This window comes from Alosa alosa, chromosome 13 (genome assembly GCF_017589495.1).
Source record: "Alosa alosa isolate M-15738 ecotype Scorff River chromosome 13, AALO_Geno_1.1, whole genome shotgun sequence".
Lineage (NCBI taxonomy): Eukaryota > Metazoa > Chordata > Actinopteri > Clupeiformes > Clupeidae > Alosa > Alosa alosa.
The window spans coordinates 25,904,510-25,928,794 of NC_063201.1; the positions used below are offsets into that span (position 1 = coordinate 25,904,510).

The 24,285-nt window shown below is 40.8% G+C and overlaps 2 protein-coding genes across 8 annotated transcripts; one reads left to right on the forward strand and one right to left on the reverse strand.

The window, feature by feature from the left end:
- Positions 1–3,394: 3,394 nt before the first annotated feature.
- Positions 3,395–6,328, reverse strand: LOC125306518 (serum paraoxonase/arylesterase 2-like). The gene is made up of 4 exons (XM_048261933.1): positions 6,276–6,328; positions 5,832–5,913; positions 4,083–4,211; positions 3,395–3,690 (listed from the first exon to the last, which is right to left on the reverse strand). The coding sequence occupies exons 1-4, from the start codon at positions 6,326–6,328 to the stop codon at positions 3,529–3,531; spliced, it is 426 nt and encodes a 141-aa protein (XP_048117890.1). The 3' UTR covers positions 3,395–3,528.
- Positions 6,329–11,867: 5,539 nt separating this feature from the next.
- Positions 11,868–22,753, forward strand: dync1i1 (dynein, cytoplasmic 1, intermediate chain 1). 7 transcript variants are annotated; one of them, XM_048261749.1, is made up of 18 exons: positions 11,868–11,978; positions 13,060–13,194; positions 13,302–13,416; positions 15,280–15,421; positions 15,800–15,805; positions 16,075–16,134; positions 16,257–16,372; positions 16,575–16,670; positions 17,064–17,226; positions 17,332–17,431; positions 17,530–17,655; positions 18,142–18,288; positions 18,773–18,886; positions 19,011–19,144; positions 19,709–19,853; positions 20,302–20,442; positions 21,841–21,966; positions 22,186–22,753. In XM_048261749.1, the coding sequence occupies exons 2-18, from the start codon at positions 13,087–13,089 to the stop codon at positions 22,297–22,299; spliced, it is 1,953 nt and encodes a 650-aa protein (XP_048117706.1). In that variant the 5' UTR covers positions 11,868–11,978; positions 13,060–13,086; the 3' UTR covers positions 22,300–22,753. The 7 variants fall into 7 exon arrangements, with proteins under 7 accessions (XP_048117706.1, XP_048117705.1, XP_048117708.1 ...); XM_048261748.1 differs by having other exon boundaries at positions 11,874–12,118; XM_048261751.1 differs by having other exon boundaries at positions 11,888–12,118; positions 15,331–15,421.
- Positions 22,754–24,285: the final 1,532 nt, after the last annotated feature.

The window sequence follows — 24,285 nt, forward strand, 5'->3', positions numbered from 1 at the left end:
TTGAAACGGTCCACTATTTCTACGGTGTCGTTGTTGATGCAGGTGGGGTTGTGGATTGTGTCAGATGGTGTTCTGGTGTTGGTGATTACAAGTTCCTTGGTTTTACTGATGTTGAGCTGAAGGTAGTTGTCAGTGCACCATTGTGTGAGGTGAGAAATGGAGTCTTGGTATGCAGATATGGAGTTATTGTCATTGAGAAGTGCAAGTACAGCAGTGTCATCAGAGTATTTGAAGTATGTGGTGATGGGTGTGAGACTGACGCAGTCATTGGTGTAGAGGGTGAAGAGGAAGGGGCTTAGGACACACCCCGCCGGTGTTACTGTAAATAAGAAATGATTGATAATGTCATAATAATTGGCTTCTAATTGGCTTAACTGATTGGATGGTTTTACTGTACTGTGACAACCTGATTTTTTTATTTTTACTTTTTTTGTATTTAAATTGATAGAGGTTGTGCACACACCAGTTTCAGGTGTATACAAAATTATTCAACTGTGATGAAACTCACCATAAGCGTGGTAGGGATGGTGTTAAATAACTTAAAAGGTTAAAATGCTACCTAGTTTAAATGTATAAATAAGGTATCCATTTGGATTGTTTGTCTGAGTTATTGTCACTATAGTGGGCAATCTATTACACCAACTGGCTGGGAAGTGCAACAGTTGTGGAGTCAGCATTCATAGCCTACATGCTATGACACAGTACATCTTCAAACTCAAAAACAGTACATCTCCAAACTCAAAAACAGTAGACTAACAGTCAATAAAAGTGGACTGTCAGAGCAGCACAAAATACTAAAAGCCATGCCGTGTCCTGTTCGCTCGTAAACTTTCTATCACATTTGGTGCCTCTGCCTAGCCACTTTGTAAATATGTTAGAATTAGTTCTGTACTTTAAAGAACATTTTGAGTGATCACATAGCCTACGTTTAATGTTGCAATATTTTTGCAGTATTTTTGCACTAAAGGAAATTTTAGATAAATATAATAGGCAAATATACAATGTTCATGTGCTTCATTGATGCTTCTAAAGCATTCGATCGTGCTAATCATGATACATTATTTTTAAAGTTGTCTAAAAGTGGGGTCCCTGCTTTTTTAATTAGAATCTTGGTCTATTGGTACTGGCATCAGACAATGAGAGTGAGATGGGGGACTGTAACATCTGTTCCATTCCAAGTGACTAATGGTGTTCAGCAGGGTGGAATTCTGTCTCCTTTTCTTTTTAATATATATGAATGATTTGTCCTCGATCTTAAATGTATGTGGTACAGGTTGTAGAATTGGTGACTCACTAATTAATCACCTTATGTACGCAGATGATTTGGTCATTTTTAGCCCATATAGTGCTGGTCTCCAACAGCTGTATGGTATTGATTTTGATATAAAATACAATGCTAAAAAGAGTAAAATCATGATTATCCGAAGTAAAGAAGACAGTCAACCTTCCCTGACTTCTATCTCTCTGGCACTGCACTCAGTGTGTGCAGTGAGATTACATATTTGGGCCATATTATTGCAAATGACCTGTCTGATGACAAAGATATCTATAGGCAGGGACGGAAGCTGTATGCTCAAGCAAACATGTTGGGTCGTAAGTTTAGCATGTGCTCCGTATCAGTGAAAATATCACTCTTCAGAGTGTACTGTATACCTTTGTACACTGCCCACCTATAGTGTAATTATAAGCAAAGCAGCATTAGAAAACTCACAGTGGCGTATAATGACAGCATGAGGCTGCTGTTGAGAGCTCCAAGAAGCTCCAGTGCAAGCCAGTTATTTGTCAGTGTTGGGGTACCTACCTGCTCTGCTGTTTTACCCAATCTGATGTATAGATTTATGTGTAGGGTATCTGTGTCAGAAAATGACTTAATTGCTGTGTTGGCTAATCCTGTACGCAGTTCTGTCAGATTTTCTTCCAGACTGAACCATTGGCGAAAATGTCTGTAAGCCTATGCTAAACATTGAACATTGTGGGAGGCTTCTTTGTATTTTTACCCTGTGTGTTTTTTTTACTGTGATATGGATTCCCGTGGGTCTGAAATAAAGAATAAATAATTATACAATATTATCAGAAGGCCCTATGTGCAATTTGCTTTTGAGCAGGATCTTACAAGAACATTTCAAAATGAATGGAAAGACACAGTGATGATGAGATTTTGCACTCAGCTCTAGCTTAGGCCTGCTAGTGGTGAGTCTGTTATAGCCTATTGTATTGTAGCCTATGCAACCCTAGATATACATAATAAAGGCTAGATGTCTCATGGCGGATGGCATCACCGGCGGCCATCTTGTCACAGGCAAGCTATCTGGTCAGCTCTGTGGTACTTGATGTAAGGTGAGTGATCTGCACAAATACAAATACTCTTATCTCGCTGAAATCTTGACGGATTTACAAACGGTTTGGTTTCTTACAAACATTATTAACGTAGCTGGATGCTTGAACATTTTTAAGTTATAATTTTTCATAAGTATGCAGTGTCATAACTACATCTCTGACGTTTATAACAAACCAAACCATTTGAAAATCTGTAGAAAATTGAGCAACTTATGTTTATTTAAAAAAGTATGCACCATTGAAACACAATTTTTGTTTAGTTAGTAAGCTGACTGTGGCAAGATGGCCGCGAGGTGCGGACGTCGACCTCCATTGTTCAGCGGCGCGGACGAGACATCTAGCCTTTATTATATATATGTATGTATGCAACTATGCTATTAAACGTTGTGTGCAAGTCTATTAAACACTATAGGCCATGACCGCTATGTTCTTGCACTACTTTCCCCCATGATAATATTGTTTCAGTTATCCAAAAGGCTCGAAGGATGCTCTTTATTATATGGCAATTTTGGTAATATAACTAATAAAAGTGAGGTGAGGTGCCCCCCGTAAGTGCTCATGGCCCCCCCACCCGTTGCTCTCTGGCGCCGACCCTGGCAGAGGTTTATATTGGGATGTCGAACATGAGGGGTCAGCATATCTAATCTGTTGACTGATTATGGAAGGAGTCTCTTGCTTTCAGATGCTTTTCCAGGTAGTGTACAAGTGAAGGGACAGACGAAAAAGGCTTTTAGAAAGAAGTATTTTGTAGTATTTTGAAAATACAAAAATACAGTATTTTATTTTGACACATGTTTTGGCTGTTGTATTTTGTAGGTTATTTTTGATACACTTTTAAGGTGGGTATTTGGTATTTTATTTGGAAATACATTTTGATGTATTTGTGCCCATCCTGAGTAGCTCTACAAACCATTCTGAAAAATAGCAACTTGTACATTGCTATTAGCTTCTTGGCTTAAGGAGGTATGTAATTCCAACAGGTTTTTATGTTCAAATGCAATGATGTATGTCGTACATGTACATTATACATTCATGTAGCCTACAGTTCAATGCACATGACAGCTTATAAATCATCTCACATGGCTAGAGAAAGTCCTCACATTATTTATGAATTACAAACATTATTACAGTATATTGGTAAGCTTCTGTAAGTAGGCCTATTAGGTGAACAGTGCAAGACTTGTTGAGTGACTAATTAAGATCACAGCATAGGGCCCTGTGATGGACTGAGCCGATGAGGAGTTTTCCTCCATAGGTCGCCGCCACAGAGGAACCGATGATCACACTCCCATCATCCATATACACCTGTGTCACGGTCGGCTGGTCAGAGAGGATGTTTGTGATCTTAATAACCTGTTTTTTTAAAGGTGAAAACACAAGGTACATAAAGTATTACCTTTGTTACAAACCTGGATTTCATGAGAAAGTATACTTAAAGATACTTTTCTCATTAAAGTAACAAAATGTAGGAATTCTCCTTTTACATTTTCAACGCATTGGGTATCCATTTAAAGCTAAGGGGGTACCCAACTCTAAACTAACTCTAAAACTGACTCTAAAAAGAGTCGATTCCCTCCTACCCTTAAACAGTAATATAAGGCATAGGCATTCTAGGCATGCATCGCCAATGTCAGAGGTTCCATCCTCCGTATAAGTCAGTGTAGCATCAAAATGAGTTTGAAATCATTGTTTTAGGGTAAAATAACTCGTAGTTGCTTTAACACTGATTGAGACAGTGCTCTTACCTCTGAACCTGGTGGGTCCTCCATGTTATTGGAAAAAAAATTCCAGACATCAGGATGACACCCCAACCACAAGTCATCAGTCTCAGGATCCACTTCAATATTATCCACAGGTGATCCCACATCCACAAACTGAAACAAACCCAGTAGAGCACTGTTAAAATACAACTTTTAATGTACTCATACACTTCCTACATTTAATAATTATCCAAAAACTTCACAGTGTCTGTGTTTACACTGTTTGTTTGCAGATGTCTACGACAAATATAATACAAAATAAGCGATTTCATAAATATTCACCACCCCTTAAAGTGACTGACTTAAATCATCAGCAGTCTAGTCAATTAGTGCTAGTAGTCTCACAATTAGTGAAAGGCAATGAATATATATATATATATGAATATATATATATATATGGTATAGTAATAATAGAGAAAGGTCCAGTCACTGGTCAATCGGTATTCCTGGCTACAATTCCACCATGAAGACAAAATAACACTCTAAACAACTCAGAGAAAATTGATCCATCTTAAAGGAATATTGCAAATGTGTAAATCTGCCTTGACCAGGCCAGTATCCACAAACTGAGTGACCGTTCAAGTTTGTGGAACCAAGGCCACCAAGTAACCAATGACAACTCTGAAGAAGTTTCTGAAAAAGCTTCAACAGCTGAGATGGGAGAAACTATGCATACAGCAACTGTTGCCCAAGTTCTTCACCAGTCAAAGCTCTATGGGTGAGTGGCAAAGCTCTTTTTAAATCTCGACTAAAGTTCGCTCAAAGACTCCAAGGTCAAATGGAAGAAGGTTCTTCAGTCTGATGAGACCAACATTGAGCTTGTTGGCCATCAGACTAGATGTTATGTTTGGTGGACACCAAACACTGTACATCATCACAAACACACTATCCCTAATTTGAAGCATGGTAGTTGTAGCATCATGCTGTGGGGATGCTTCTCAACCTCAGGCCCTGGAAGGCTTGTAAAGGGAAAGTTCCAGAAACGTCCATGTAAACGCGGCTAAAGAGCTGAAGGATAAAGGGAAAACTACACAGAAAGACAACAAGGTGAATGTTCTGGAGTCAAAGCCCAGACCTCAATCCTACAGGAAATTTGTGGCGGGACTTGAAAAGGGCTGTTCACACCCAAATCTCCTTCCAACCTGACAGAGCTTGAGCAGTTTTGCAAAGAAAAATGGAGTAAAATGGCAGCATCCAGATGTGCAAGCCTAATTGAGACCTATCCATGCAGACTTCATGCTTTAATTGCGGCAAAAGGTGCATCTACTAAATGATGACTTGAAAGGGGTGAATATTTCTGCAATTGCTTATTTTGCATAACATGACTTTCACTTTGACATTAAAGTGGGGATTTTTGTAAATTATTGTGAAAATTAAATTGATCAAGATTCCATTTATAAAAACAGTAAAAGGGGAAATATCCAAGATGTGTAAATGCTTTGTAAATAGATTAACAGCTTTCTTATTACACAAGTTATTTGTCAATTGTACACAAATGAGCTCGCATGAACTGTGCCTCAAGCTAATAAATCAATTCTGAGAAGAGTCAAATTCTCTGCTCAGTTGATCTCAGTTCTTTGTCATCACTTGCAGTAACTGCTTGCTGACATGAGTTTACAGACTGTTAACATCACAACCACAAACCATCTAGGAAAGATACAACAGGTGATGTGTATTTTTCTTTTGATATCTACAGCGCATGCAAGATAGCAGATGTCCTGCTAACAAGATTACCTTCACAGGTATTAAGTCATTGCTGTCTTGTCTCTCCATCACATGAACTTTGCTGTCGAATAGATCTGCCACATATATGTGCCTGTAAGAAGTAAGAACCATTAGTAACCATCTTGCAGCACAGAAGATACTCATACACATGTTTGAAAACATACTATAACTTCCTCAGGGCTGTAGTAGGTTACAGTATACCAGGGCAGGGAGAGATTGGGGGGGGCGGGGCAAGGAAAACAAACCTCACTCTCTATGTTGATAATAAAAGCTCGGACAGGTTTTTATAGCCTACATAAAACTATACTGTACCAGCATAAATGTGCCACTAAGTATTTAACCTAATTTATTAGGACATTGCCAAACCTTAGCAGGCAAACCCCTTCCTTATATTTCCTTTTGTGTAGCTCATAAGAGAGCATAAATGGGTGCCACAGTCACTTTGCCACTTACGGTACTGATGAGTGCCTGTCCATCTGGAAGTATGGTGATATCTTCTGATCCATATTCTGTTAAGGCAATATAATGAGTTGATATATGAATCCATATACAGAATGTAAATATATGGATTCATATATGTAGTACCATCAACATTATTTTGTTACTTTAATGTTTAAAAAACTGTTATATTACTTTAACAAGAGAAAGATCATCTAGAATAATCAATAATGATTATAACAACAATATACTTTTATAAGTTTTGATCATGCAATCACATCTAACAATAATCTACAATACATACCAAGGCCTTTGATATGTTTACAATTGGGTAGGTGGTTTTGGATCAGCTCCCGATTAGCATGACATTTCTTTCTGTAAAATAAAACAACAGGTAGGCCCTACATTCCGTGTTCCAGAATATTTGCAAACCTGTTACAACTGCATGCCTGACCTTTCCAATACATCAGGCGGTGATGAAACCTGAGAATTTGTTTATTGGTGAAATAGCGTGTGTGCTATAAGCTATGTGGAGAAGGTAAGCCCCATAGGATTCGATGGTTTCAAATTAATGTAAATTAAGAAATGAGTCATGGAGGCTACTCATATCTTATCAGGAACCAACAGTCACAACCGCATGCTATTTTAAGATGTTCTCATGTTACTTTGAGTAGTCCAGCGGTCCCCAACCACCGGGCATTCCTAACCGGGCCGTAGCCTACGATATGAGTTTAAAAAAAAATGCATGCAAACTAAACTAAATTTAATTCGCAATAATGTCACGTTTTTACATGGCATTGATTGCATTGATTGACCGCATGTTTGCATTTTGCAAGGTCTATTTTCTTACGTCTGTCTGTCCCTTCAACACTTTTACATATTGCCTTCAGCAAGCAGCCTCAGGTCAGCTCACTTCACTTGATCAGTTCTTGGCGAGCGGTATGTCACCAGTTAGCTAAACTGCTAGAATGAGCAACAAAAACAAGAATCTTTAGCAGGTCACTGGCCAGAGTGTTTGAGTTGAGAGCAGCAATTTCTTACAGAAAAAGCTGCACATTTTAGTGATGAGGACTGTGTGTCAAAACTTCGCTTACCTGTGTGACATATTCCGGTTGCTTAATGACCTCAACCCGGTCCTCCAGGGGAGAATGACGACTGTCTTTAAACTGGCAGATAAAGTAAGCTTCATTTAAAGCCAAGCTTGATTTTGTGGGGACGGCAGTGGACGGGGTGTATTTGATATGTTCCAAACAGTAGTGGGGGGTTTTGGGAGAAACTGAGGCAGGGCCCTCTCTTCAAGAGCTGCTGGTCGCTGATCACCTTGTTGCTTTTTTCAAATGAGTTTGAGCGTTACTTCCCATCCTCCAAAGATCCCCGGCAAACCAATGAGTGGGTCCCACAACCCATTTGTCAATATCCCAAATAGTCCTAACTTGTCAGCGCAGGAGGAAGAGCAGTTGATCGAAATTGCAAATGACGGTGGTCTACCCTAGAGTAGTAGTAGAGTACCCCCGAGAAACGTGCATTGCAGTTTGGCTGGCGGTTATGTTGCCTGCATACCGCATCCCATGGCCGAAACTGGTATTATGACACCTGTCGGGCTGTGGCTAGTAATTTAGCATGCTAATTCAGGTTGATATCTCTGCAGCACTATACCTTGTCATTTTTTTAATGACATCATCGCCCTTATTTCTTCTCATTCTTTTGATGCGTGTAGCTCATTTTTTTATATTTTTACCTCAATTCTTACACATGGCACCTTTAAGAGATTGTTACCTTCACTGTTCATACATAACTGGAGCTAGTTCTTTTCAAGTAATGCATGCACAACACATATGGAACATGGAACCCCCCCGCCGCCGGTCCGTGGAAAAAAAATAGGAATCAAACCGGTCCATGGTACATAAAAGGTTGGGGACCCCTGGAGTAGCCTATATGGAGGCTAAATGATGGGCACAGTTTTTTATCTGCCAAAAGGCTGACAAACATCATTAACTAACAACAACCCATTAGCCTTACTATTCCCTTAAAGTTGAGACATTACATTACATTACATTTGGCTGACGCTTTTTTAGCCAAAGCGACTAACAACATGGTAAACAGTTTAAGTTTTAGAGCAATTCTCAACAATTTTAGGACAATTTAAAAAACATTAGAGTACAGTAAAAATAAGTGCATCAGTGAGTGCTGTTTTTAACAGTTACGTGTCAGTTTAAGACGGCTGGTGAGTGCTAGGATCAGCAAGACTTGTTGTAAGTGTTGCTATGAGAGGAGATGTTCTCTAAAGAGCTGGGTCTTCAGGAGTTTTTTGAAAATGGAGAGGGATGTCCCTGCCCTTGTAGGAACTGGCAGTGTGTTCCACCTAGGAGGAACAACAGATGAGAAAAGTTTGGATTGGCCTAGGCGTACTGGTGGTAGAGCTAGGCGTCGTTAGATCTGAGGGCGTGTGGTCTGGAGGTAGTGTATGTCTGTATGAGGGCATTCAAGTAGGTGGAAGCAGAACCAGAGACTACTTTGTAGGCAAGCGTTAGAGCCTTGAATTTGATGCGGGCCGCCATAGGTAGCCAGTGTAGCTGGATGAGCAGCGGGGTAACATGTGGATCATCTGAAGTGGTTTCACTGCGCAGGCTGGGAGACCTGTCAGGAGGGCGTTGCAGTAGTCGAGTCGTGAGATGACTATTGCCTGAACCAGAAGTTGGGTAGCATCTTGAGTCAAGTAAGTCCTGATTTTCCATTATGTTGTAGAGTGCGGCGGCATGACCAGGCGACTGAGGCAACATGATCTGAGAAGTTTAGTTGGTTGTCGAGAACAACTCCTAGATTTCTTGCAGTCCTGGTAGGTAAAACAGACAGGGAGTCAAATTTGATGTTGATGTCGTGGTGTATGGTAGGTTTAGCTGGGAGGACCAGCAGTTCAGTCTTTGAGAGGTTCAGCTGGAGGTGGTGTGCCTTCATCCATGTAGCTATGTCTGAGAGGCAATCCGAGATCCGTGCTGAAACCATGGGGTCATCAGGTGGAAAGGACAGATAGAGCTGTGTGTCGGTCTGCATAGCAGTGGTATGAGAAGCCATGCGAACGGATAATCTGTCCCAAGGAGGTGGTGTAGATAGCAAAGAGAAGGGGGCCCAGCACTGAGCCCTGGGGAACCCCTGTGGTGAGATGGTGAGGTGCAGATAGCTGACCAAATAGAGACCACATGTTAAGTAGACTGTAGTGCTCTACGATAATAACGGTGAGCCTATGACACCGACCATCAACACACAGGACGAGTTGACCAATCACAGTCCTTGCGGTCTGCGAAATTACAATTTTTTGGAGGTGCACGTCGAGCTACGGCGGAGGGGTCGGAGGGGTTCGCAACGCCGCAGAGGGGTCTGCGGGGGTACGCCGTCGATTCGACGCAGAAGTATAAAATAGGCGGCTGCAGCGGCGCGCAAGTCTATCAACATTCAACTTTAAAACACACATAGAAGAAGCAGCGAACATGTTCCAAGTTAGCGATAATAACTCGTCATATCAGATTGTGCGCTTGTTCGTCAAGGACAATCTAGCCTAGGCCTAGCCTACTTTACAAACAATTTCAGTCAGAAGGAAAGACACGTATCCTTTCACTCATTTGAAGTTCTCATGCAATCATCAAGATGAGAAGATGACATCGTCAAACATTTTAGAGAGTAGGCTACAAGAAGGTTGCAGGTTGCGGTCAAACAATTCATTGCAATTCATTAAAATACATTTCCCATACCTTAAGTTCATTACGCGTTCACCCAGAAATGCTGAAAATGCAGCAATAATGACTGATATGATTATTAGTTTCTTTCCCATTTTGTTGTGATGCAGGCAGCGATTGACATTCCTGAGGTTTCGTAGCCAAATGTATTATAATAGCCTATAAGTGATCCTGTTAAATAATAAAATCAAATATGTAAAAGCTACGTTTTTTATTGAATTGTTTTTGCAGCCTTTCAAATATTGAACCTACTTATCTATGGAGATGCGCCTCAATTTGCATCTTAATGTAGTCAGATTGAAATGAGGCCTGGGATGTATATAGGCCTAAAACTGGTCAAATTACACTTTTAAGGCTTTTACTTCCTACCACCATTCCATGGGAAGTCAATGGGAGTTGTGCTCTAACTGTCATCAACACTTCCCAGACACCCATTGGCAGGGAGCTTGATCATTCTTTCTTTTCTCAAAACAATCAGCTTTCTCTATAGTGCAAGTAAAATTACATGAATAGATGCCTAATATGACCCACATTCCATTTAAAGAAGCCTCTTGTTTACTGATGCCATATTCAGAGGCTCTGCTCTACAGATGTATGTGGTGATTCAACATGTGGTTTCTATGAAACTTGTAGAAATTGTAAAGGAAATTGTGAAACTTATGTCTCTCTGCCTGTGGTATTTCTGAGGTGTTTGTCTGTTGCCACATTGTCTTATCTGTCTTACAGTAATGGCATCATCAAATACTTAAAGGCACACTCGCTCAGAAATACAATATGATGTAGCTGAGACTTCTGAGTTTGTTCTTCTCAGACTCTAGGTTGTAGACTGCACTGATGGCTGTAGTTTCCCATAACTGACTCAGCACAATAAATTAGGGGAACAACAGTGTGGGGTTGGGTTTGGGGATTTCCCTATTTCATTCCAGGATTGCACCCCTGCATGCTGTGCTGGCCCTTCAACCCAGGGAGAGCAAAAGCAGTTTTTTGCAGAACACATACACAGGTACACAGATACATACACAGAAACACACACACACAACACACAAATGCACGCTTGCATGCATGCACACACACATAAACACACACACGCATACACACACATATAAACACACACACACACACACATAAAGACACACACACACACACACACACAGTACACATGCCACACTCACACACACACACAGGCATGCAGAAACACACATAAACACATACACACACGCACTCATGCATACATACACACACACGCACAAACACACACATATAAACACACCCACACACACACGTAAAAACACCCACACACACACATAAAAACACACACACACACACAGATAAACACACACTCACAAGCAAACCCACACGCACACACAAACACACAGAAGCACACATATACACAAAAACAAACACACACTATGCACACACTCATTTACATACACAAAAGTAGAGGGTGGAGTGGGAGATGGAGACAAATTGACAAGTGTGATTTATTTTTGCTGAGAGAATGTGCAGGACTGGGCGGCGGTCATATTTTGTACCGCTCTGCGCTACATCTAGTTTAAAAGACCGATTAGTATCGGTGGGACTCCTGCAGCGAAGATATACGCCATCTGGTGGTTCTTTCTAAGTCATGTACTCATAAAGTCACAAACAGCTATTTATCCTTAAAAAGTCCTGGCAGAATATATGTAAGTGTGCGACTGACATATCTGACTAGGTTCAGTCAGAAGGGCTCATTGAAGAAAAGCCTTTTGTTTATTATTAGGCCTAATGCTGCTATTGATTATTCCAATTTCATTATTGTTATTGGGAGGGGGACATCCAATGCGTAGAATAGCCTACTTAATGAAATAGGCTATGCGTCTGAGCATCTCATCAGCACCAGAGTGCGGGACCAACGCGCCTTCTCCAAGCGGAGGGACTCAGCTGTGACGTCTGATACTGAACACTTCCGCCCAGAGGATGCTAGACTGACAACGAAAACCAGACTGGGGTATGGTATAGCCTATATTTTTGTGTTGTGGATGTCCTGAAATTCTGTTAATTTTAACAGCAGGACGCCGGTTCGAATCGCAGACTGTTGCGAACAAGAGAAACCAGTTACTGCGCGAGCAACAATAGAAAATACGCACGGTACGAATAATGCCATTATTATAACCGATGTTTACTATGTTGGCCTATGAAAATGAAAATGTGGTGTTGTTTTGTAGTCGACAAATGAATCTACGTTCGTTGGAAATAGCCTACAGCTGGTAAAAGACTGTCAAAGGGCCGGTGAAAAGGCCGACATAATTCCTACATATAATTGCCTTGGTTTCCCAGTATATGCGAACAAACAAGAGTAGCCTCATTTCCATTTCCCTCATGCAATATAATTTCTGTATTTATTAACAACTGTGAGTATAACACATAGCCTATTTTAGGTTTGCATGCATAGACTAGTCTACGTCTTTGTTCTTCTTTTTTTTACTATAGGGCCTAACCGATGATAGGACTGTTATTTTTGCTGTTTTCTAGCCTAGCCGTCATTGTCTCACTTACACTTGTCATATTATGCTACTCATTACTACGCAAGTCAATCTATAAAAGCGCCATGCAATGTATCAATAAAGCAGACACGCAATTCATTTCCGTTGTCCTCAGTTGTCTTCAAATAGATAACCAATTTACTTCATGTTTACCTCAAAGGTTTAGGTTCTTGTATTTCAAGTAGCCTATTCTTTTCCATTTGTTTATGTTCACTGTAAGGTTGAGCTGCTGCATTCATATAGTTGGGTGCAGCATGCAGTTTAAGCAGTCTGTTTTTATGCTCCCATTCACATTGGGGTTCATAGCCAGCTTCATGCCTTTTATTATCTCTCCAAACCATTTTGGAGATCTTTAAACATGTTCATACAATTTCATTGCTACTGTTACATTCTCTCAATATGTCAGTGTGTGTCTGTGACCCATATTCAGTCAAGCACATGCATCAATTGATCCATTATATATGATGTCTAAACATCACCATCATGGATTTTTTTCCATGAGAAATCCTGAAGACCCACATCACAGTCATACTTTTTTGAATACAGAGATCTCTTTTCTTGCCGTGGTCGAAGATGTCAGAAAAAAGTGACCTGAAAGCTGAGCTTGAGCGCAAAAAGCAGCGCCTTGCTCAGATCCGAGAGGAGAAAAAAAGGAAGGAGGAGGAGAGGAAAAAGAAGGAGGTAAGGACCCAACAGGCCATGCTCAAAAAAAACTTTGCCCTTTGAGTCTGAGTGAATGTGATTCATGCTCTGTTTTCAAACACATATGTCCATGGCGCCGTTTTCAGTCAGAGGCTCAGCAGAAGGCAGAGAGCGTGTCTGAGGATTCGGATTTGGACCGCAAGCGGAGAGAGACAGAAGCCCTGCTGCAGAGCATTGGGATCTCACCAGAGCCCCCATTAGGTATCATAGAAAATACCCATCCTCTCTCAGCACAAAACTGTCACCATAACAACACTGCCTCTTACTCCCTAACAATCCCATTTACTCCAAAAGCCAAGCCTGCTTTTCATCCTTGAGACGCTAGATGTTTTCAAGGTATGATCTAAAGAGCAGTTAGTTACATCATTGCATTTCAGTTCTGTTCAGGCTAATGACTGTAGAAACAAGCTTTCATAGTCACTGGTCAAATCCAATTGCTTGTAGTGTGATATTATTGTGATTTATGGATATGGCCAAGAATGATATCACTCTATGGGCTTTGATTCTGAGAACAGAAATGGCTGGCAAAACAAACAATCAAACAACAGCCAATATATCAACAACAGCCACATGCAGTACATTTGCAGTTTTGAAACAGTCCAGATAAGATAGAGAAGAGCTCCATGGGCAGAGAGAAAGGTACCCATGAGGTGTGGTATATTAGACATGATCAGGAAGTAACTGACAAAGGTACCCATGAGGTGTGGTATATTAGACATGATCAGGAAGTAACTGGCAAAGGTACCCATGAGGTGTGGTATATTAGACATGATCAGGAAGTAACTGGCAAAGGTACCCATGAGGTGTGGTATATTAGACATGATCAGGAAGTAACTAAATGCCATAGTACTGGAGATTCTGGCATATATATGGGAGGAGCACTTCCTCAAGGGAAAAAAACAATATCCTTTCTCAGAAGGTACAAGTGTGGCACTATATGTTTTATGGATGGGGATATATACACTTCAGAGCCCAGCAAAGCCTCTACAGCAAAGAGCAGTGATCTTTAGCTTTAATGCCACTTAAGAATTGAAAAATATAACTGACTTGTGCTTTGATTACACCTTACTTCTGCATATCACACAAACAGAGTGAAACAGTGATTTACACATAAACAACCTAGCACAGACTCTCTTCATCTGAAGATCTTTATTTGAGTATGCATTTATTTTTGTTGCTCTCTATAAACAAGCCTTGCATAGGTGGTTCTCTTTGAAGGAGCTGAAATAAGTGATATTATTTGTTTTAATTTGTATTCAGTATTAAATGGCCACCCTCAGTTAAATACAGCATCCTGTGCAAAACTAGGTTAAAACCATATTTATACCATTTCTATCATATCAAGCTAGAATCCTGCATCAGCGTTGTTCACATTTATGCTTTTCTGAAAACCCTCTATGTGTCTAGAATCGAGCGACAATCCATACCTCTAATAATGCGTAATCATCATCATCCATCACCACTGATTGATATTGATATGCATAATCATACTGTAAACGTTTGATGGTTGGCTGCATGGGCTGTATAGCTAATTTTCCTTCACTTTTCTCTATCAGTGTCTTATTGTTGAATAGTAACAATGGCGAGAGCAGAGCCTGTTATTTTATTTTATTTTTTTTAAAAGGGGTGTTTAGAGCTTTGAATGGGTGCCATTGTAATGTGCATTGCATCTGCAATGATGTTGCACTTTAACTTGAACTCTGTGGCAAAGCCAAATCCTGGATGAAATGACTGATATCCCCCCCTCCCCCTCCCCCACCATCACCTCCTATTAGAACAAACAACAGCACACATTACTTGGAATTGGATTTTACATTGATAAGTATAAGGACATCTTTTAAAACAACTTTGAAAATTCGCTTGACAATTTCTTCTCTTCTTTTTCTTTTTGGATCCTTTCTTTCTCTCTCTTTTTTTTACAAACCACCATTTCAATCCATCCTGATGATTTGGACTTCCCTCTCTCTCTCTCTTTCTTTCTCTCTCTCTCTCTCTCTCTCTCTCTCTCTCTCTCTCTCTCTCTCTCTCTTTGGTTTGGCCGTGTCTGTCACTGCTGTCCCTCAGTGCAGCCACTGCAGCTTTTAACATGGGATACCTGTTATTTTCATTATTTAGTCCCAACCCCTATGTCTCCCTCTTCGCAATCAGTGAGCACGCCCAGCGAGGCCGGCAGCCAGGAGTCAGTGAATGGAGGGACTATGGGAAGGTATGGAATATGGAATGTGGAATGTGGAATGATATGAACGGAGCACAGTCATGCATGAGTGAATGTATCTTGCACTTTTTTTTTTGTTTGATTCATTTCATAGGGTGGACATTTTTCATTGAGGTGAAAGATTTTGCTGGAAATGTGGAGCATGTGAATAATACCAATGCAGTGATCATTCTTAATTTACTTGTACTCCCAATTTATGTAGAGATACCATGCTCAAAAGAACAAGAAACATGAATATTTTTTTCTTTAAAAAATAAAAAATAAACAGATACTTTGTTCTTGATACCTTGAAGTGTATCTCCTCTTGAAGCACTGCCTTGCAAATAGCTGATGTTTTCCTTTCCTTTACACCTCTTAATGTGGACTCAGATATAGGTAAGGACAAGTCGATGTTAGTGAACTTGTGTATGGCTGAGCTCTAGATGTGAACTCTGATCCCATGCATCAGCAGCATCTGTGCAGTTGCGTCATTTGGCTGTTTTTCTCCCCACCAAAACCATCTCCCCTGCCAGCTGTGGACGTAGTGTCGAAAACGCTGTCTGATTTCACACCTTGCATGGAATGGAGTTGTTACCTCATTAGCAGGTTGTGTACAGCTAATTTTATATTTTCCTTTCCAAATATGACACCCTCTGCTCCTTCAGAACCCTACAATGGGATACTGACCCCTCTGTTCTTCAGTTACTAGACGACTCTGATGTTGGGTATGTCAATAAGCATATGAGTTGGAGTGGAATTAATCAATTAATTGATATCCATTGTGTACTGTGTCTTGTTTTGTACTGGAGTCACATGGTGTTCCTTTGTTCTTCTTTCTCCATGTTAGTCGCAAGGTCCACAGACTTGGTGCCTCCAAAATAACTCAAGTGGACATACTGCCCAAGGAGCTTGTGACATACTGCAAGGAGACCCAGACGCCTCTGGCAGCTCATCAGTCAGAAGGTACCCTAATACTGGGTCACAACAAACCTGTTGGCATGTTACACGTCTACAGTATAACAACTAGGCATATATGAAAATGATTAACTCTAACTTAGACTCTTATGACTTGGATTAAAGTACAGTTCATTTATTTGATGGTGCTTGAGTGGTATAGGACTGGTACAAAAGCATAACTGTTTCCTACAACATGGCTGTTTCCTAGCCACAGAGGAGGAGGAGGATGAAGAGATCCCAGTGCCTAAGCCCGAGACTGAGACTGACCTGCTGGATAATGAGGACAATCAGGAGCCCACAGAGGGTAGGAGCGCAAAATGGCCGCTGCTGCTCAGTGAGAAATCACAAGGCACTACAAGAGGATGCATCAGAGGATATAGTTCTGTTTAAGTGTATGCATCAAAATCATCGAAAAAAAAGTCTATCTGATGAGGACTATTTTTTTGCATTAGATAGCATTAGATAATATAACTAAGTGCATATGTTTTGAAAGAGTGGTGGTTAAATGATTCTGGATATCCAAGCACATTTTTCTCAAATGTCAGATAGACCGGCTAACCTTGGGGTGACAAAATATCATATTGGCTTATACCACCAAATCATAACTTTGCATGATTGCCTTTTACTTTGTCTGTATTATGTGTGTGTGTGTGTGTGTGTGGTGCTGGTGTGTTGGGACATACTGTATGTTGTTAAGTTCACCCAAGAGAGCTGACCGAGGAGGAGAGGCAGCAGATCACTCACTCAGAGGACTTCCTCATGTTTTTCGACCGGACCATCCGGGTGATGGAACGTGCCTTAGCCGAGGATTCAGACATTTTCTTTGACTACAGCGGACGTGATATGGAAGACAGAGACGGGTCAGAACCTTTCTATGTTTTTGCTGACCGTACTGATACAATCACTAATTTACAATGTGCTTTTATTAGCAACGGTTTCACCCATTTTACCATTGCTTCCCCCAGGGATACGCAGGCCGGATCCAATTTGTCTTTCAATCGATTGTTCTATGATGACCACTGGTCCAAACATCGAGTCGTGACATGCTTGGATTGGTCCCCTCAGGTAGAGAGGGATTTATAGATTAATGGTATTGAATTGCTGTTGTGGTAGGTACATGGAATAACTCATGCCATTAACTCACATTACTGTTTTCCCCTTAGTTCTCTGAGCTGATGGTGACATCTTACAATAGCAATGAAGATGCTCCACACGAACCAGATGGGGTTGTGCTTGTGTGGAACATGAAGTTTAAGAAGACAACACCTGAATATATATTCCACTGTCAAGTAAGAAACTTTATTTTAGTCATAAATATAACTAATACTTAGTGGTGCTCATTTTAGATAATAGCATTTAAGAGACATAAATTCAATTTTAAATAACAGTGAATACTGTTTAATCCTGCCAGTGGTTATTTGAAAGAGTGACAAAGCCTGGTATTAGCAGTAAGCAGTAAAAATGCTATTATCTGTTTATTTACTCTCATTACATACTCAGCATGGGCTGAACCAAAAATAAACACACCATGGAGACTGACCTGAATGTTCTTTTGTACAAACATCAACTCAATTAAATTACCAAGCATCTAAACAATAGGCAACAATGTTGGGCTCTAAAACGAGCCATGCTGAGCATCCAATTTGTGCATTTAACCCTGTTATGCAATTAAAGCTGCCTAAGCCCCCTTTCTTTGTCCCTCTCTTGATCTCTTTGACCCATCCACCACCACCACCACCCTTCTCACAAATTTGGCCTATTTTGATTCCCCATAGTCCTCGGTGATGTCTGTGGGATTTGCTCAGTTTCACCCCAACCTAGTGGTGGGAGGAACGTACTCGGGGCAGATTGTGTTGTGGGATAACCGCAGCCACCGCCGGACCCCTGTGCAGAGGACCCCTCTATCATCGGCTGCGCACACAGTAAGTATGGGTTCGTCTCTTTGCCTCTCCCCATCAGGACCTGCCCATAAAGATGATGCTAGATGATTGTAACAATGTGATTATATTTATTTTGGAAATGAAACAGATAATACTCTCTTACTGGACTCTCATGTGACTTCAGACAGCTTAGAAAGCCTTCCAAACAACACAAGTCAAGGGGTGGTTTTAAATCATATTCCTTTCAAGTAAATGGGGGAAAAGTGATCCTTCCTAAACTCATTTATACCATAATTTCCCAACTTCCTTCCCAATTTTGTAACATTTCTTCAGCTCTGAGGTTAATACAAGGGGCAGTTAATATGGTATTAATATATATATATTTTTTAACTTGCATAAAACACTGTCCTGCGGCTTATACACAATGCGGCTAGTACACGGGAAATTACTGTATTTAATATGAATTTGCTTTGCAGAAGTACTCAATACAGACACATGCTGACAATGCACGTATTCCTCTCAACAGCACCCTGTATACTGTGTGAATGTGGTTGGTACTCAGAATGCCAACAACTTGATAACAGTATCCACAGATGGAAAGATGTGTTCCTGGAGTTTGGACATGCTCTCGCAACCTATGGTGAGAAATGTCATCTAGTGTTTTAGCTGAATTCAAAAGGATCTTTAAAACAGTGCATCAAATACAGTATATTTTTGGGATTGAAGATTGGAGGACATTGCCGTTGATCTATTTTTGTGAACAGGAGAGTATGGAGCTGGTGTATAATAAGTCCAAACCTGTGGCAGTCACAGGAATGGCATTCCCTGCTGGTGACGTGAACAATTTTGTGGTGGGCAGCGAGGAGGGGACCGTGTACACGGCGTCCCGCCATGGAAGGTAAGTGAAGAAGCATTCCGAAGGTGTTTGACCTTACTCCCTGAGATTTATTCCAGGATGGCATGACAAGCTAAGTCAGGTGTGCATCTGCTTGGCATATGTCTAGAGGGAAAGTCTAAGACGTATTACAACTCTGTGATGCAACATTTGGTTAAAAGCTGTAAGCTAATACTGATCTGAGGCACAAACTCAATGGTATAGTGTAGTTAAACAGTACAAACGAAGTACAAATGAATTCAGATGCAAAACCCTCTAAATCTGTGTGACCACTTTTCTTTTAAATGAATGTTTTTGTTATCAGGCTCCTATAGGTTTTTGCTTACAAATCGATATTTCAGACCAGGAAAATTGGCCTGGTATTTAGCAGGTTTTGAAGTAAAAATATTTGATTAACGTATACTAGGTGTGGAGAGCATTACTCATTATCGTTATCTCAGTTTTGATGGAGGTGGCGTTTAGAGGCTTTTGTATCTGAATTCTTCTTTGCATCTTGCACTAAAATGGAAATACATACACTGAACACTGTACAGTAACTGTGTGTTCATTTGTTTTTGTCCCTTTCAGTAAGGCTGGCATCGGGGAAATGTTTGAAGGACACCAAGGCCCAGTTACTGGCATCAGTTGCCATAATGCTGTGGGCCCAATCGATTTCTCCCATCTTTTCACCACCTCCTCATTTGACTGGACCGTGAAACTGTGGAGTACTAAGGTATGATCCCTCACACACTTCACGCACAACAATGGTGCCCATTCAGCAAACATTCACTTAAAGGAGAATTCCGGCGATATTTCACATAGGTCTCTGTTTCTCAAGTATTGTCGGCACAAAAAAAACAAATAATCGGTTCTACTAGCTCGAGTTGCTGCAGCCAACAGCTAGAGCTGCCAGGCAGCTACAGTGCTACACTCCGGGGGCATGAACATGGGGGCTCATGAACAAGCCCCCAGAATATAGCACTGTAGCTCTAGCTGTTGGCTGCAGCAACTCGAGCTAAGTAGCCGAAACCGCCGTTTTCAGGTTTTTTTTCCGTACCAACAGTTCTCGGTGACCTTGAAGAACAGAGATCTATGTGAAAAATCGCTGGAATTCTCCTTTAAGACTTGAGGAACCCAGTATGTGTACACAAATGATTTGCAAACACAACTTGTCCTTACAGCATAACAAGCCACTCTACTCCTTTGAGGACAATGCAGACTATGTCTACGATGTGATGTGGTCACCTGTCCATCCATCACTGTTCGCGTCTGTGGATGGAATGAGTCGATTGGACCTGTGGAACCTGAATAATGACACAGAGGTAGGCGCTCTCATAGATAGTGCAGCGCTCAGTGTTGCACATCAACCAGCGGGCATGATCTAATCTTTAATCTCGGCTTCATAGGGTAGACCATTTGGTAAGGAACCGGGAAGGCAGAAATGGTACTGCACAAAGGTGGAATTAAGACCACAGCAGAAGGCCATTCACTTATGTTCTTTTAATGCATGTATTTGCTGTGTTTTGCATTACTGTTAGAGTTGGGACACAAACAGGAAACATGGACAGTCCAAGCAGGAAATCCACCCAGACTTTAGTCGCAGGGAGCCCACCCACCCAAGGGCTCCCAAAGGCATATTGTTTACCAGATCTAACAACATAGTAGGAATTCATAAATTCCTTAAAGGTGCCATGTGTAAGAATTGAGGTATAAATATCCAACAAATGAGCTACACGCATCAAAAGAATGAGAAGAAATAAGGGCATGATGTCATTAAAAAAAATGACAAGGTATAGTAATGCAAATATCAACCTGAATTAGCATGCTAAATTACTAGCCACAGCCCGACAGGTGTCATAATACCAGTTTCAGCCATGGGAGGCGGTATGCGGGCAACATAACCGCCAGCCAAACTGCAATACACGTCTCTCGGTTGTTACTCTAGGGTAGACCAACTCACTCTCTGGAGGTATACTGCCCCCATCTTTTATGGAACGTGGAGTATGAATTGATTTTTTGGCGGACATTACACATGGCACCTTTAATCAACAGACTGTCTTAACCCTTAAAGGGTTCATTGAAGGCTCTGAATTCAACATAGAATTTTAGAACCTTGAATTGTTGCGGAATGGAATCTTATGTTAGAATGTAACCCACACCTTTAATGTCATTGTGTACATAGTTCTGTGTAAAAACTACAAAATGACCAAGCAGATGCTGTTGGGTCTGTGCCCTGCCATTCTCAGTTACAGTGTGCACCAGACCTTTGCCAAAGTCAAACATCTCACATGAGCCTCCCAGGACTGTCGTAAAAAAGTGCATAAGCTATCATATAAAATATTGATTTTATATTTCTCTTTGTTATCAGTAATCTGGTCTTTCCCAATTCTCCAGAAGCATCAACAATAGGATGTATCTGTATCCAAAAGAAGCAAAGCAGCACACTTTTCAATTATCGATAGCCTATTTTTTATTAATAACTTAAACTGAATCACCCTGATCTTTTAGTTTTTTGCAAGATCTATAAGATGTCTCTATAAGATGTCTCTCAGAAGGCATGTGTGTGTGTTTGCATGTGTGTGTGTGTGTGTGTGTGTGTGTGTGTGTGTGTGTGTGTGTGTGTGTGCGTGTGTGTGTGTGTGTGTGTGTGACAGAGAGAGTGAGAGAGAAAGCGACAGAGAGAGCCAACAATCAGTTGATCAGCTCCATTTCCCTTGCAGGTGCCCACAGCCAGTGTGAGCGTGGAAGGTGCCTGTGCCCTGAACCGAGTGAGATGGGCATCAGGAGGCAGGGAGGTGGCAGTGGGAGACTCAGAGGGTCGCGTCTGGATCTATGATGTAGGAGAGGTAATAACTGCAATCAAATCAAAACACCACCACATCAGTCGCTGACCAATGACATTTAGGATTCACTTAGTAGATTTGCTCACTGATCACTGCGTGTCATATGTACCGTGAGTGACACGAGAAATACCCAGAACCTAAACTAGATAATCAGTTGATTGCACCATAAGCACACAATTCAGTGCCTATGTTTTTTTTTTTACTCTATTCATTTGTTCTCAGCAACTAGCAGTTCCACACTCTGAGGATTGGAGCCGCTTTGCTCGCACGCTGGTGGAGATCCGTGCCAACCAAGGAGATGGTGAAGAGGAGGGTGCCATGGAGATGGCAGCTTAAGAACAGTTCATCCACATGCCGATTTCAAATCAGACATTTCAGATGCCAGATTTATCGGCTGACTCAGACGCACACCCAAGCTTGGCTGTGATCACACCTCATTTTTCAGCTCATTCAGTGGGTCTATTTATACCATAAGTGTCAATGGCAATAATTCCTCTTTCTAGCAGCTCTGGATAATTCTTAGAAGTGTGTGAGAATAATATTCAAGTGTAAGGCTTGCAGTGATAAAGAAATTGGAGTGAGCCTTGTTTGTTTGCCAAAATCAAAATGTTTGGCCCATAAATATCTTGTATGCCTTTTATGACTGTGCTATTTATGTGTAGAATGCAACAGGCAGAAAACAAATGCTGACCAATAGATGTGTGGGCTTATTCGTTCATGATGAAATTCCTGTTGCTTCAAAAATATTGTATTTATCTTGTTTACCAAATAAAATACCAAGCCTCTTTGAGTTGCTTTGTTCTCCTTTAGAATAAATAAACCAAATAAAATAACCCAGGGTGGCCTAGGCCTATATTTGCCCATGTAGGCCTATAGCCTACCTTACCCTGTCACTTTTTTATTGAAATTGTTTGCTATATATAATTATTTATAATTGCTGACATAAATACTTGCCTTCAAAAATGTAACTGTTTCATTATATATATATATATATATATATATATATATATATATATATATATATCCGTATATATATATATATATCCGTATATATATATAGGCTAATGGGTATACGTTGATGTGACAAATACGTCTTTCGTTGTTGGGTCCACGCGGACGCAAGCGACTGCACGTAGCAGGCGGGGCTCTGTTACCATGACAATTACGTCAATATTAGTGTCGGGTAACTAAAGGTCAAACTAAAGACAAGAGAGACGGAAGGAAACTGACACAGAATGGCGGAGGAACCAGATATTTGGCAGTAAAAACCCGTAGGAAATAACAGTAGTTAGTCTTGACTTTATTGCTCTTTCTCTTGACTTGAAGTGGTTTGATTGAACTGTCAAGGATGAAGCAATGCAATGAGGTACTGGTGTTGGAAAGGACACTGTGGTTATAGTTTAGCCGAACATCGTAGGTTATGTGCTGTTATGCTAGCTAATAGGCTAAAATAAACTAGCCCGCTGGACTGGACTTTGAGTTAGTATTGTCTTTGGAAGATCAGATATCCTAGCGGCACTGTTTTGCAGCAGTGCACGTATAGTTTGTAATAATTGGTGTGTGCACGTTGACATTTCAAATTGCTTTAGAAAATGAGGTCGATGGTCTTGCGACCTTGCCTGCTCGCAGCCAAGTTAGAGTAACGTAGCTAACGTTAATGCCAACATTTCATTGCCTTGCTGGATCGAGAAGAGGCAAGTTTCTATGACCCGTGGCATTGAGGATACTGTTACCGATACATTTATGCAGAGTTCAGTAGCTACTAAGATCTACATTGATTAGTTCTATGTGTTGAAAGTGTTTTGCATTTATGTATGTTAGCCACGGTCACGAGAGATAAAACGAGAATTTTGAGAACCAGTTGTTGCGATCAGTGCGAGTTTACCTTCTGCAGTTTCTGAACTAAAATTATTGGAGGGCATTAGTGAATGCATCGGCTAAAAATCGAAATCAAGGACGGGGACGTGGGCTAATTAATTTACCTATCGTAGGTCATGCTAGAACCTTATGGCTAGAGCACATTGTGGGAATGACTTAAGATGAAGATGAATAGTGTATGGTTAATAGAAGGCAGTAAGTTCTTAGACTAAAACAGGATTTGTGTAGCAGTTGTGTCAGACCTTGTTGGTTGTCCAAATGGACTAATACAGAAGTGCTAATGAGTACTATCCGGAGAGTGTTCTTTTAACAAACAGCTCATAGATTAAGCTTGACACAGACGCAAGGTATTAGGTCATTGCATATGGCTAATGATGGGGAAATATGAGATAATGTACAGACCATGTTTATTTGGAAGTGTTAAAAATGTAAGCTTTGACCGCT

Coding starts and splice junctions, on each gene's coding strand:
- LOC125306518 (XM_048261933.1), bottom strand. CDS start 6,328: ATGGATCAGAAGATATCACCATACTTCCAGATGGACAGGCACTCATCA. Junction 4,212..5,831: donor ATGACTTAATACCTGTGAAG/GTAATCTTGTTA, acceptor GGTTTGTTTCAG/TTTGTGGATGTGGGATCACC. Junction 3,691..4,082: donor AGGACCCACCAGGTTCAGAG/GTAAGAGCACTG, acceptor TTAAAAAAACAG/GTTATTAAGATCACAAACAT.
- dync1i1 (XM_048261749.1), top strand. CDS start 13,087: ATGTCAGAAAAAAGTGACCTGAAAGCTGAGCTTGAGCGCAAAAAGCAG. Junction 13,195..13,301: donor AGGAGAGGAAAAAGAAGGAG/GTAAGGACCCAA, acceptor CGCCGTTTTCAG/TCAGAGGCTCAGCAGAAGGC. Junction 21,967..22,185: donor GGATCTATGATGTAGGAGAG/GTAATAACTGCA, acceptor ATTTGTTCTCAG/CAACTAGCAGTTCCACACTC.